The sequence below is a fragment of the Pteropus medius genome, unplaced genomic scaffold (genome assembly GCF_902729225.1).
Source record: "Pteropus medius unplaced genomic scaffold, Ma_sr-lr_union100, whole genome shotgun sequence".
NCBI lineage: Eukaryota > Metazoa > Chordata > Mammalia > Chiroptera > Pteropodidae > Pteropus > Pteropus medius.
The window spans coordinates 1,779,626-1,794,360 of NW_024340692.1; the positions used below are offsets into that span (position 1 = coordinate 1,779,626).

The 14,735-nt window shown below is 43.7% G+C and overlaps 1 protein-coding gene across 3 annotated transcripts in view; it reads right to left on the reverse strand.

Annotated features, from left to right (window-relative positions):
* Positions 1-10,829: 10,829 nt before the first annotated feature.
* The window catches only part of ADAMTSL1 (ADAMTS like 1), a 387,565-nt gene continuing 383,659 nt past the window's right edge, over positions 10,830-14,735 (reverse strand). For 2 of the 3 annotated variants that reach the window (XM_039870536.1, XM_039870472.1), the window contains one exon: positions 10,830-13,443. In XM_039870536.1, coding sequence (XP_039726470.1) covers positions 13,337-13,443 — 107 coding nt within the window. In that variant the 3' untranslated portion in view covers positions 10,830-13,336. The remainder of the gene's footprint in view (positions 13,444-14,735) is intronic. The other variant, XM_039870576.1, reaches the window with a different exon arrangement.

Consider the following 14,735-nt stretch of genomic DNA (forward strand, 5'->3'; position numbering starts at 1 on the left):
GTGACAGTGCTTGGTTATATCAAGACTAATAAGCTTTCTTAACGTTTATGAACGTTATAAAAGGAAGAGAAGAAGCTGAAGAAGTATGGAGTACCTGTTTGGTTAAGGAGCACTGAGCCTTCTTGGGGTGAGAAATGTCCTCTGACTTCTTCCTTTGGGACATTTGGTGACCCCAGGGTAGGTGAGCTACTTCGTACATTCTTGCATTGCCCACTTCTGGATTTAAAGAGCTAGGTTTCTCCCCACTACCTGTCCTCTTTTGGTCTTGAAATATATTATAAAAGTGGTTACCACAAAAAACTAAAAAAATACAGAAAATACGTAAAAAGACAAAAGTAGCCATTATGGGGACTAGTGGAACACAGTGGCTAAGAGCATACAAGGAGAGTGTCCAGCAGACCTGGGCTTGCATCTTGGCCCTTGCTGCCCAGTAGCTATGAGATGCTGGTCAAATTCTTTAACATATGGACAATGACAATAATGGCTGCATGGTTTTGTTGTTTGGACTGAATGATAGAATGTATGTCACTCACTTAACCCTGGCTCATGGTTAACTCTCATTAAATGTAGGTGAGGATGATGGTGATGATGACGAAGATGGTTGCTGAGTTCTCCTGGTTGAATCTACTTATGATTTTATTGGTCAGTATTTACAAGTGTGCAGGTAAGGGTAACTACTCATGTTTTATATTTTACAAGGTAAAATTTTTACTTTTTTTTTTTTTTTACGTATAGTTAACTTTTTAGTTGGTCTGAGTCAGAGTTGCTATCTGCATTCCCTGGAATTGTCATCTTAGAAAGTGACATGGTCACAAGGAAGGAGGGAAAGAGAAGCTGAGGTGACCTGATGGTTCCCCTCCCCTGCTCTGTCATAGCAGGAGCTTATTACTCAGTTCTGTGTATTGGGCTTCCATATAAGAGTTTGTTGGGAAAGATTCCACTCTATTAAGACACCATGCTCTAATGCCTGATATGATCCTGTTCAACAAACTCTAATGATGGAAGGCTTCAAACACATTGTCTTTCCTTGAAAATATGCACATAAAATTTATATCATAGTTTCTACTTGTAAGAATGGAGAGCTTACTCATCTACCACAGTCCAGGGTTCTCAAGGCCTTAGGCATATTATACCAGAAAATTATTAGACACCAAAGATAGAACACAAAAGGAAAAGTTTTAAGTCCAAGCAGGGAACCTGCTCCAGCACAGAATCCCGTATGATTTGGGAATGAGGTTCTGGAGAAGAAAACAGGTAAGGCCTTTAAAGCCCTCAAATGGTAGACTGTTCTGTCAGAGGAACACAGAGTCTCCCAGTGAGGCCAATGGGCTTGAGATAGTGGCATTAGTTGGTGTGGAAGCTCTGGGCTGAATGGACATGGGCTGCTGGTTTGGGATATGGTGCCCAGAGGTATCTTCTGGGATGAGGTCCCACTCCCAATGATGGTATCTCCCTGCCTGTGCTGTGCACAGGGCAGTCCGTGTCAGCAAGGGTCGATGGTCAGGACAGGTCTTATCCCCTGGTTCACCTTACAGCAGGACCACTTGTATGAGTAAAGACACTGAGACATCACTCTCATTTTTTGGTGATCAGAAACCCTCTTTCTATTTCGCCTCCCAATTAATGTATAATTATAACACAGAAAACAATTTAAAAGACTCTCCATTCTCCTACTTGTTGTATTTTCACAAAGGTCAACATCTTTAAGAATGAGCCTTTCTTTCTCAGCTTGGCTCCAAGATCTGCCAGGCAATGGGAGGGTGGGGAAGGTGGGGCCCACTGTAAGTGATTCTTTTAGCAATCCCTGGTTTTAGTACCATTTGTCACTCTGCTTGCTATGATACCTGGTATTTCAAAACATGAACCCCTGCTGGGTTCTGCCTTGCAGACCTGCTGCCTATCAGCTCAGCATTTCTACGGCATTTTTATTCTAAGCTGTGGCTTCCTTTTCTCCACTTGACATCATTCCACTGTCTTCCTCCTGTCTTTTTCAGATTTCTTGAAAGCCCTTGTCTATGCATGACCCTCATCCTGTCTCCTTCACTATGACATTTTATGATTTAATTAGTGTTTTATTATAGCTTAATGGTGTATGTGAGGAGGTAGGAAGGAGATAAACACAAGTCAGCAGTCTGTCAGTTGACCTGGAGTTGATATAACCAGTTGCAGGTGATGAAGCACTAATGGGATTTCATTAGGGTCTTCTCAACTTGAATGCATACCTGGAGGGTGACCTTTTCCTCTGACTTGACAGAGGAGCAAACCTGGATGGTGGAGAATAAGTACCCGGGCACCCAGTGTGTGCAGATGAAGGGAGTCCTGGATCTTGGGCCATTACCCTCTGAACTCCAAGGCTGTGCAGATAGCATCAGATAGTGCTCTCCCACCTCCATCTTGAGCTCCACTCCCGCCCCCCGCCACACCACTTCCTATCCCTCTCAGACCTCACCAGCAATTTCATGGAAGAGGGCAGAGACAGCCCTCAACTGAGCAGGGACCACAGCCTAGTTCTGACATCAGAGCCACTGCCTGTGCTGGGGGTGTCTGGGGAAGCAAACACTCCCTGAGGTCTCATGGTGCTGCTTTCATATGATGTCCTCCAAATACCTTTTCATTGTAGTTTCATTGTCCTAAACATGTTTGCAACAATCTACATAGTTAGAATAACTGTCCTCTATACTCCACTCCATGCTTCTGCTTCTAGAGCAGGAGTGAAGCAAACTGCTCAGGGCAGTGGGATTGGCACAACAAAACCTTTTCAAAGTGATGTACCTTTTTGAGATCTGGTGATTTACGGCATGAAGATGAATTGAGGGATCCATGTCCTCTAAGAGTGCTTTTCTGGGGTGCAGTTGTCAAGAGGAAGTAGGCGGGGCAGATGGGGAGTGTACACGGTCCTAATTGCAGATTAAAGATCCCCCTGGCTTCTCAGGCCTGCCCTGCCATAACCCAGGCCCACATCTGGTTAGCAGGACTCAAAATGGGAAGACAGAGGCTTTTCTGAGCATAAATACTGGGGTGGAGGGGCAGGCAGGGGTGTTTTCTTTGGCAAGGCAGACTCAGAATTTCCACATGGCTGGCTGAGCAGGTGCTTGGCTTCTTCTCACTTTTGGGGATACAATTGGAGCCTAGAAGCCTGTGAACCTTCCAGAACACGTGCTCTGGATTCTGGAAAAGAACTCAGAACAATGCTAGGCTGGTCTCCTCTTTAAGCCTTACTTCTGGGCCACAGGTGCCCTGATCCCTGCCTCTGGATCCTTGGACGCCAACAGGAGAAGCCCTGATGGCTTTTCCTATTCAAGCCTCTACGTATGGCAATGAACCCAGCTTGAGCTAAACAAAATGATTCAGGAACGTTTCACTGCTGCGATTGAATCTAACACTGATTTTTCTTGGGCTTTTATTGCCCAGACCAGCCAGCCTGCCTTCCCACCTGCACCATGCCTATCTACTCAGGGCCAATGTTGTTCTTTCAATGACAAGGGGGAAGCTAGGTTACTTTCCCACTGTCTCAAATCCCCATCTATTTCATGTTATAGGATTGTATAACAGGGAGCTTCAAATACCCTTTAAACAGGCAAGCAGCTACTTGAGAGTTATAGGCAGACAAAATACCTAAAAAATGACTGCAATTTGACATCTATGCCAATGAATGACTTAAAAACTAAGAAATTGAATTTTTTGGACTGCAGCCTCTCCTGGGCTTAAAAAACAAACAAACAAACAAACAAAAAAACCCCAAAACCCAGAACTTTTCATTTTAAAGTTTCTAAGCGGAGCTCAGTGCTTACTAGCAACTTGAAGTGGCTCTTTTCTTGGCTAAATATTATAACACCTCCCATATTCGAAGGTCAGTTATTTGGAAACACTAGCTGTCCAAAATCGAGGCCAGAACCTGGAAATCAGCAGCCTTTAAGTTGCCAAAATCATTGAAATGCATTTCATGTATGGAAACTCAGGTATTTTACACTTTCACGCACACTTTGGGCATATTGACCCCCTCCTCTGCCTATTTTTTTTTTTTTTAACATACAGTTCCAACAAACTTCTATTATCTGGTTTACTAGCTCACAGAAGAGTAGGAGGAGTTGCTGCTAGAGGCAGACACATTTAGAACAGAAAGGAGTGACAGCTGATAACTAGGCAGTGGGACCAGAGGCCCCCAAAATTAAAAAAGTGTAGAACTCAAAAGTATGGCAGCTCAGGAATTATGACCCTAATATAGCAAAAAAGTAAGAATACACACATACACACACATGCGTGCGCATATGCTTACATACGTATTTTATTAAGACTAGAAAGCTATACCATGGTTTTTGCTTATGATCTCTAGTAAGAATAAAAAAATTATACAGATTAAAAACATTTTAATTTCTCAGTTACAGTTGGCATACAATATGTTAGCTTCATATGTACAACATGGTAATTAAATATTTATAACTTACAAAGTCATCACCCTGATAAATCTAGTACCCATCTGACATCATACATAGTTATTACAATATTATTGACTATATTCTTTATGCTATACTTCACATCCCCACGACTATTTTGTAACTACCAATATGTACTACTTAATCTCTTCCCCTTTTTCACTGCATCCCTTAAATCTGGCAACCATCAAAATGTTTCAGTATCTATGAGTTTCTTTCTGTTTTGTTTATTTGGTTCTTTAGATTTCACACATAAGTAAAAATGTAAGTAACTGCTTTTTTCTTGCTGCTTTTAAGATTCTCTCTTTGTCTTTAACCTTGGCATTTTAATGATGATGTGTCTTGGTGTGGGCCTCTTTGGGTTCATCTTGTTTGGGACTCTGCTCTTTGTTGGCTTGTGTGTCTATTTCCTCTACCAGGTTAGGGAAGTTTTCCATCATTATTTCTTCAAATTAGTTTTTGGTACCCGTATAATGCAAATATTGGTATGCTTGATGTTGTCCCAGAGGCCCCTTAAATTACTCTTGTTATTTTGGATTGTTTTTTCTTGTTGCTGTTCTAATTTGATGTTTTCTGCTACCTTCTAAATCATTGATTCAGTCCTGTTTCATATAATCTACTGTTGATTCCCTTTAATGTATTCTTCATTTCAGTTATCATAGTCTTCATTTCTGATTGGTTATTTTTTATGTCTTCTAGCTCTATTTTTATGTTTTCTATCTCTTTGTTAAAGTTCTCACTGAGTTCATCTACTCTTCCCCTAAGTTCATTGAGCATCCTTATAATCAGTGTTTTGAAATCTGCATCTGATAGGTTGCTTGTCTCTGTTTTGTTTAGTTCTTTTTCTAAAGCTTTGTTCTATTCTTTCATTTGAGACATGTTTCTTTATCTCCCCATTCTGGCTGCCTCCCTGTGTTTGTTTCTCTGTATTTGGTAAGGCTCCTAATATCTCTTGGTCTTAGTAGAGTGGCCTTATGTAGTAGGTGTCCTATGGGCCCAGTGGTACCGTCTTCCCTGGTCACCTGAGCTGAGTATTCCAGCTGTGTTTCTTACATGGGTTGTATGTGCCCTCCTGTTGTAGTTGAGCCTTGGTTGCTGTTTGCATGTTAGTAGGAGGGATTGGGAGAGGTAGAGTCTCAAGGGATCACCTGGACAGGCTGACCTGTGTTGAGCAGAGCAACCTGTGTTAGCCAGGTTGATGGAGACTCAGATATAGTGGCTGCCTGTGTCTGCAAACCTGGTGGAGAAAGGCTCACCAAAGGAACATTGAATTCTGCCAGCACTTCTGTCTGTGAGAAATCTGCCCCTTCATCCCTCACCCTGAAGCCGGACAATTCACTTCCTCCCCACCCCTCCTAACAGTCTTGAGGTGGCCTCTTCTGTATGTCCTCAGTTGTAGGACTTCTGTTCAGCTAGATTTCAGATGATTCCCAATGATAGTTGTTCTGTAGTTTAGTTGTAATTTTGACGTGGTTGTGAGAGGAGGCCAGCACAGCATTTACCTTAGTCCATCATCTTGAGACCAGAAGCCTATAGTGTTGGATAAATGAATTCCCACTTGCCTCATTTATCCAGAATAATAAAGGAATGAGAATTTGGAGTATTTTAATATGAAGTTAACCTACAGGTAAAATGTATTAACCTTTACCAAGGTGTTCTCTGTGGAATACCAGCTCTGTGGTATGGTCTTCAAAAAATGTTAATTGGATGCATAAGTTTGGGAAGGGCTGCATGTTATATCCTCCTGTTGGAGATACATGATGTTAATATTTTGAAGGCTCTGTAAAACTCTATAGTAAAGGAACCTTGTTTACCTTTGTATAACCTAGTGTGTAAATCAGAATTCTTGTAATTACAATTGCTCAAGTGAAAAAGGGAATTTGTTGGCTTAGGCAATTGAACAATTTAGAGCTTTATTTGTGGGCTTTAGGTACAGGGACTTGAATACTGTGTTAGTAGCTAGATCTTCATCTTTTGTTTTTTTTTCTTCTATATTGCCTTCTTAGGCAGGACCTCTTCATGTGGTAGTTTCTAGCAGTTCTGAGTTTACAACATCCTTTAAAGGGTTTCTCCTTTCCAGTGGTTCTAGCAAACATCCCTGAATTGAATCTTTCTTGCCTGGCTTGAGTCTCATGCTGATTCTGAACTAATCACCATGGCTAGAGAGATAGAAAATACTCATTGTCCAGGCCTGAATCAGGGTCCACCCCTGGCCTAAGCAGTGTGTATGTGTGGGGTCAATCTCATGTGAACTACATGAACTGTGTGGGAGAGTTGGGGGGTGGGGTTGGTCCCCAAAGGGAAATTGAGGTGTAGTTTTCAGGGAAGGGAGGGATGAATGCTGAGCAGGCAGAAACAATAATTTCCAATTCTGACAACAGAGCGCTTTTATTGTGTAAAACCTACTGGAATACACATGAAGAAATACCGCCAAGTACGCATATCATACATTTTTCAAATAAATTTAGAATACAATAAAATACACATGCATGCAAACATGTGTTTGAACCATTATTTAATGATTCAGAAACCTTAATGGATCTTGCAGTGCCTCAGGATCAACTCTGTTGAAAGATACTGGTCACTGATGGTTGAGATTGTTTGGTGTCTTGATAAATGGGAGGTTATGGCACAACCAGAGTGCAGGGCACAGGGACCCTAGAAAAGTTCATTGACTGGACACCTATACACAGTGGACACCATTGTGTATATCCTGTGTTGTGTTCTCTTGATTTCTGACAGCACCAGTACATGCCATCTCACTTTGTCTGCACACAACCCTCTCTGTTATCTTCATGTTCAAGTGGAGAATTGATGCTCACAGAGGTTAAGCAACTTGGCAAATTCTTCACAGGCTTGCTCAGAGCTTGCTCTCAGGTGGTTACCTTGAGTATCTTTACTCTAATACGGAAGGCCTGTGCAAGTGAAGAAATTCAGCTCGAGTGAATGGTCCATGGACCTGGCACCTGCTCTGTGCCCTGGCACTGTGGCATGCTGAGCTCCAGCTATGGGACGGAGTTACTTGGATGACTGAACAACTACATCATCCTTTAACTGACCTCAGCTAAGTCATTTCCTGGCCCTTTCATTGCTATTTTAAAAAAAGTATGGTGGCGACTGGGGAAAAGAAGAGCAAGCCCATAATACACTTCATTACCACACTCCTTGCCTTGGCCATTAAACTTTTCCTAGAGTTGTTCATTTGCTAACTAAGTTGTTCACAGCTTGTCTACTATCCTTCATGGGATTTGTAACGAGGTCAACCCTCACCATCATAAAGACCTGGAGGAGGGCTGTTTATGTCATCTTGGAGAAGGGGGCAGATTTCCCAGGCATGCTTTCTGGTCTATATGATGACTATGCAATCTCTCAGGCCCTGCTAAGCATTCTGTTTAAACGAACATTATTTATGTTCAGCAGGAGAACCATTCCCCACTGTCTGCTTTCTCTTTACTTACATAAAACTGCACATTTAATTTCTGTTTACACTTATATAAACCATGTTTTTAGGAGCAGCCTGGGAAATCCTTAGTTGAAGATGGAGTTTGCTTTTGGAAAACACAGAGGTGAGTGACATCTGTATATTGTGTTATCAGAAGCGTGACACATGGTTGATTGGGACCAGGTGCTTCACAGAATCCATCTGAGTGAAGCTGTATACCTCTAGTTGACAGGCAACGTGACAGCCTAGTTCTTGTTAGCAAGGTCTTGATTACCAATATCTGCCTTCCAGTTAGGGGCAGCAAAAGAAACAGTTGAAAACCTTAGGGTGCCATGAATACGAAGCTGAGGTTTGGCCAAAAATAATACTCTCCGATTAATTCGTATACATTTGACTTCCAAGTGGACAGGATGGGTGGGTAGTGAGCAGACAATAATTTTAGGTTAATCTTAGAGGATTGGTAGCATTCACTGGGTATTCAGTTATTTACTGTTTACTCGCATCAACACCCATATTTTCTTAATTGGCAGTATGTGACAAGGGTAGACAACCTTCCCTGATTTAACTCACATTCAATGCATTCTGAGTCTGAATCCTGAAGTCTTTAAATCATAGCTAGTTCATTGAACAAAATGAGGGAGAGACACAAAACCAAGGTGGTGTCACCTTATCTTGTTTCCTAATTTATCCTTAGGTTAATTTACCAAACAAGTCAGTTTTCATTGGGTTATTTCCCAAGAGCTTAATCCTTATTTCCCCAGAGCTTAATCTTTCTGTGTATCCTTACCTTTGGGGGTAAATTTGCCTATTTTGGAAAGCCTCACAGACGGATGAGTGAGATCTAACTTGTCGTATTTTAGCTGAGAATGATTAATAACAGTGGATTATTTCCTTTGGGCTTATTTGCAGGATGAGGCGAGAGGATAATAGCATGCTGTTTATGAGAAAATGTACTACTTGGTAAGTGAGATATCCACAATTTAAGCTTTTACTGGTATATTTGCTCACGAATGAGTTTTTTCAATGTTTTTTAAAAGTAAATCAAAGGAAATAGCAGTTATGTGTACATTTGGGTATTTTGAATTGACACTAGGCTATACATTGAGATTATAAGATAATATCAGTCTAGGGAAGTATTTCTGGAAGTTTGTCAGTATTTTGGTGAGTCTTTGAGTTGGCTACGTGGACTGGTCTCTTTTCTTCCAAGATGCAGAGTTTGGTTCACTAATACCTCTGTTATTTACACTATTGTATAGTATTGAACTTTGAAGGAATGACTGATATCTTTAATCAAAAATGGAAATATAGAAGAGAGTCTTTCAAAGCTGACAATGGGAAGTTATGTGACATTTCTGTCAGCACTTCATTTTCCCATCTCTCCAAGGTAGCTTGTATGATTATAATAGCAATTAATATTCAATGACTGCTTCAATAATATGCCAGGTACTCTTATATTTCCTCAACATGAATTAACTAATAGTTTTATCATAACCCCATCCTGTGAGGTGTCCCCTTTTTAAAGTAAGGAAGCTTAGGCATAAACGAGCTTTGTTGGTTGTTGACCATTCTTGTCTTAGTAGACTCACAGATTTCCTGGGCTCATCTTGTCAAAGGCCTAGAAACTTCTGAGGCCAAGCAGGGGACTAGTGTGAGTACTGGCATGTGGTTAAAATTCCAAACTTCTACACTGTGGTTGGTGGCATCTTGGTAGGAATCTCTCTCTTTCTCCTGGCTGAGCTCTGTGATTTTGGCTGGAAAAATTCCTATACAATCATTCAGCCTTCCTGGGTTTTTGCTCTGGCATCTCTTACTCATTTCCCCTTCCACTGGGATCTCTGTAGGACATAGTACGATTGCTGATAGGTGAGTATTTATAGTTCTAGCACTGGCTTTTTCTTTAAAGCAAAGCCTAAAACTCCTTAGAAAATAATTGGAATATCAAGAAGAGCTTTCTGGTGTATTTTTACACTGCTAAGCAGAATGTGATGTGCTTGACTGAGTTGCTGTACAACAGGCTGGAATATGGCTTTCAGGTTGGGGGGTCCTCTAGAGTATCTCACATAAAATTCTGTGTATGGCCATTGTCTGGGCCTACCGACCTGCTGCCCTTTAGCCTGTGTAAAGAACTCTATAGTATGCTTTTGTTTTTTTGTCACTTCCCACAGTAGTTTTATTTCTATTAAAGTGCTTTAAAAATAGGGAGCTATGATCCCTAGAATGCCATAAGAATTGATTTAGAGGCCAAGAAAATGACAACTCCAGTAAAACATTCCACGGTCGTCATCTACCAACCTCCAAGCAGTAGGGAAGAATGGTGTACATGCCAAGGTGGCCCTGCATGGTTGACTCTCACACACAGGAGCTGGAGACAGCATAGTGGGTAAGGGCAAGGCTCTGGCTGAAAAGCTAGACTACTCAAGTTTGAATCCGAGCAACTGGGTGACGTTGGGCTTCTTGGGGCCTCTATCGACCCATATGTAAATGGAAATGATTATTTACTCCATACGGTTGATGTGAGGATTAAATGTAGTAGTGATCTATAAATGTTAGCCCCTACAAATAGTGTACATTCAGAACTTTAGCACACAGCTACTTCATACTGCACACTGTGCACGCAGGAAGCCTGATCTAGAATGAGGCTCCTCCTGCATCCAAGTCTGCATCTTCCTACATACAACCACTTTACTTCCCAAAGGTATTGTGACTCCCATCTGCCCACTACCCTGTCAAGGGTAGCATGAAGCTTGAGTATGTGCCCATCTATGAATGTAGCTGCCCTGGGTCCATTTACAGAACTGGCCCTTTTAGGCATAGGCCCCCAGCTTCCTATGCAAAGCTAAATACTGCAATTCTTCCACTTCAGCCAAACACACTTAAGTGGTTCAGGACCACCCTCACCGCATGCACAAAACAAGATGGAAGGGCTGAGCTTAACAGAGACTCAGACAACGTGATTTAAATAAATAAGCTGTATTATCTGTACAAAAAATATAAATACAGTTTTGTGTTTTAGAGGAGGCAGTGCCTCCTTCCACATTATTCAGCAGTCCTAATAATCTTGGGGTGCTGCTGAGTCACAATTCACAGAACAAACAGTAAATGAACATTCATGTCATGCAAGGAGCACGTGGCTTCCCACCCCAAACTGAAGTCCTCCAAGCTTGCTCTGAAACCCACTTCCAATGGCTCCAACCTGACACATGGCGGAGCTGAAGAACATCTACTATGTCGAATAAGTGAATATTGGCCAATGGTTTTCAACAGCTATTGAATTGGAAATGATCAGCCACATTAGTAATAGTATGGAATTTGTCTTCTTCATTCCATGCGTAACTATCATGTCACAAATGAATCACCTCTTATTGCCCCATCACCCCATGTTAGCTTTTACAATGTATTCTTACACAGTGGATGGATCCAGAGTTAAACATCAGGTTCTATTAAAAATAGGAACAATACAATAATCACCACTGAGTTTATAGGAACACAACTGCAGGAAGTTACTAAAAAGTCGCCCAAATATTTTGTTTTCTGGACAATGTACAATTATTAATATTGCACTTTTTTATACAAGAAATCCTAATAAATATTCACAAAAGATATACATAGAAAACATTCTCTTTTATTTTAAATAAACATTATGCTGATTTTTAGTAACATTTCTTAGAGCCCATTTTTGTGGTGAGGAAGAAAGAGACTCACCAAATTGTCCATAGCTTGCCTAGGGAAAACACAGCTTAACGTTGTCTTCCCCTCAACTTTTACTTCCAGGCTGGCTGGAAAATGCAGCCCTGATGTCAGTGGTGGCCCCAGAGAGAGTGGCATTTCACAAGAGTGTGTGAGGGGGTGGTTTATCTGAGGGGTAAGTGACTCTGGCCTTCCTTCCCTGCCATGACTATAAAACTGCGGCCACTCGGGGCGTGGGGGACAGCCAAAATCACTTGTCCAAAGCCACTAGCCGAACGAGCAATTTGCCAAATAGTCCCCAAATTTCACTTGACTATGCCAAAGCTGTCTTACTCTAGATGATGGACCTTGCTGGTGTGTGTGTGTGTGTGTGTGTGTGTGCGCGCACACGTCTTTGCCTGTTGATTTATCCGATCACCAGAACTGGTATATATTGATTCCCAGTAGTTCATTGTGTGGGGGGAATGGGTTGAAAAGCCTTGGAAGCTTTAGTTACCCTTCAGTTTTGCCACCGCACCCCATCACCCTGCCCCAGCCTGCTATATAAATAAGGGCAACTCTCACTGTGGTCTGGGAGGGGCCCGCACAAGCCCACTGTCCCACCGCATGCCCGGGCCAGCTCTGGATTGAAGTGGTTGCTATGATTTGATGGGTGCACTCTAGCAAATTGATTAATGAATTGTTTTTTGACAAATTGACTCTAGTCTCTGGCCCTTAAGTGCGGCAGCAAAGGCCAAAAACCTGGCCTTTTCATGTTCAAAATGCCCCTGGCCCACAACAGCAGTGAAATCTGGGCTGGGGGACTCTAGATTTAGATAATGAGATGCCAGGGTAGCTTTGCTACTGGTGTATAGGCAGAAAGTTCACTGAGAAAGTGTGGGGAGCAGGGACTCTCCTCCACCCCATGGAGGGCATGTCTCTTACCAGAGCCTGTATCCTCTGTGAGGGCTGCAGAGCTCTGAGCATCCCCTCCCCTGAGCCTACAGCCTCACACACCCAGGCACGGGGTTCAGAGCCTGTCTGTGAGCCTCTTGCCTGCTCACTCCTCCCCTGTCTTCCCCCATTTCCCTATTGAGGAACGTGCACAGGCTTCTTTTTGCTTCTGTCCCCTTCCTTTGCTACTTTTTTATGCATCATATGCTTTAGTCCTACTTGGATTGTCTCCTCCTTTACCCCTACTTGTCCATGTTTTGAGTTCTTGTTGCTCTGTGCCCCCTGGCAGAAGAGCTGAGTTTGGGATGGGTTCTACCTCAGTACAGTGTCCTCCTCCTCCCTGCTTCCCCTTCCCAAGGCTGAGGGGCAGAGGAGGAGATGGGAGTAGCACACTCCCGCGTTAACAGGGCGCTGCCAGGGAAGACACAGTTGGTTGTCCAAAGTCTGGACCAATGCTTTACAAGCCACCTGGGCCCCTGCCCTCCCACCTGCTGGGAGCTCTGGCTCCCTGTTGTCCCCAGGGGCTGTGCCTGTCTCTTCCCAGGTCTCTTTGGGACCCAGGTTTGGGAGGGAGCTTCTGCTGTCTGGCACAGTCTGCTCTGCAACCTCCTTTAGACCTCCGTCTTTGTCCTTTCTCAACGTTCTGTCCTCCATCTAACTGAAAGAGAAGACATGCTGAGGTCCTCATGTCTGGGAGTAGAATTGGGGGGGCTGGGTGAGGGTTTGTGAAGGCTAGGAGTGGGGAGGGAAATAAATAAAACAAAGAAAGCTTAAGTTCTGTCCGAGGTGGTTGCGTGAGTCCTCTGTGTGGCCAGGGTGGATTCTTCCCTGTGCCCTGTCTTCACGCTTTGCCACAAGTTCCACAGCAGCGAGACTTGAACTGGCTGAGTTGGCAGAGTTTCAGCTGTTTCACCTTCTCGCAGTACCTGGTGGTATCTCTGCACTCCACTGGGTGGGGAAAGGGGACAGAAAGGAAACATGAAACAGAGGCTGATGGCTGTGGCCAAGTGGGTGCTTCCTGGGATCTGCTTTGGGCACTGGACCCCTGTTCTGGAGGGGCCACTGCTGTCCGGCACCTCTGGGCCAACCTTGCTCTGGTCGGGCTCAGCCACTTGCCCCGCAGGCTGCCAACAGGCCGCGGCTGCTGGCCAAATGCTGGGGCCCAGCCCAGGGCTGCTTGCTGCCTTTCTGATAGCTCCTCTCCTTCTTGTGGGTGTTTGTCTACTCCCTCTCTTTAGGAAAGCCTCACCTCTTAGGCAAGCTTGCTTTTTCCCATGGTATTTTAGCAAGCTACTCTCCTTTTCGAGCTGGTTCCCAGAAGGACTACATTCTGCTCCACTTTGAGGTAGTGTGCAAGTAAGGCCCTGGTTGATGGCCTCATTCTCTGGAATGTTAGCCTTCCTTACCCTGTGAAACTTTGTTTTCTTGTATTCTCCACCTAAGTCTTTCTGCTTCTCCCTCCCCGCAACCAGGCCTGACCAGAGCACCATGGCGGTGTTCTAGTTCAGTATTGGCACAGACTAGATGGTTCTTCAGTATTGGTGCTGATTTGGGTTGTGGAATCTGTGATTGACATAGTCTGAACTACTTTCACTGAACATTGGTACTGAGTGTGGGGAGCTCCTGTCACAAAGATGGGTCAGCACCACACAGGAGAACAAAGATCCTCTCTCCCCAGTGCGGAGACAGCGACAGGGGACAATCTGCCTCCAGGGAACCTGCCTCCGCAGTGGGATTCTGATGCTCAGCGAGGCCCTGTTGGGGGAAAACACTGAGACATTTAAAATTTTCTTCTTTTTTGCCTCATGCTTTGTCTTATTCCTTGTGGGGAAGCACCTCCAATTTGTTTTGGGCCCACAGGAAGAAAAAATAGATTCCCACCCAACTGGGATACAAATGCTGGTGTTGGGTTGAGGAGGATCAGACCTGTGGGAGGAGGGAGTGAATGAGTATCAGATCACAAAGGCAGGGCTTCCTGTCTAGTCCAGTTGTTTGTTGCTCATGGGGCTGTGGGTGGTGGGGGCGGGAGGGAAGCCGTCAACAGGTCCTTGTTCTGTGAGAAGTAGAGCTTTGATGGATGCAGGGCCGACTGAGAAGAAAGCACTCTGCGTGCTGCTTTATTATAAATAGTGCTTTCTCTGTAGTAGCCTGGCCCTCAAGAGCCACTGTTTAATTGTCTCCTGTGGGCACCAGTGAAATGACTGCAGGTGAGCTGGAGGCTGATTTCATCTGGCACTTGG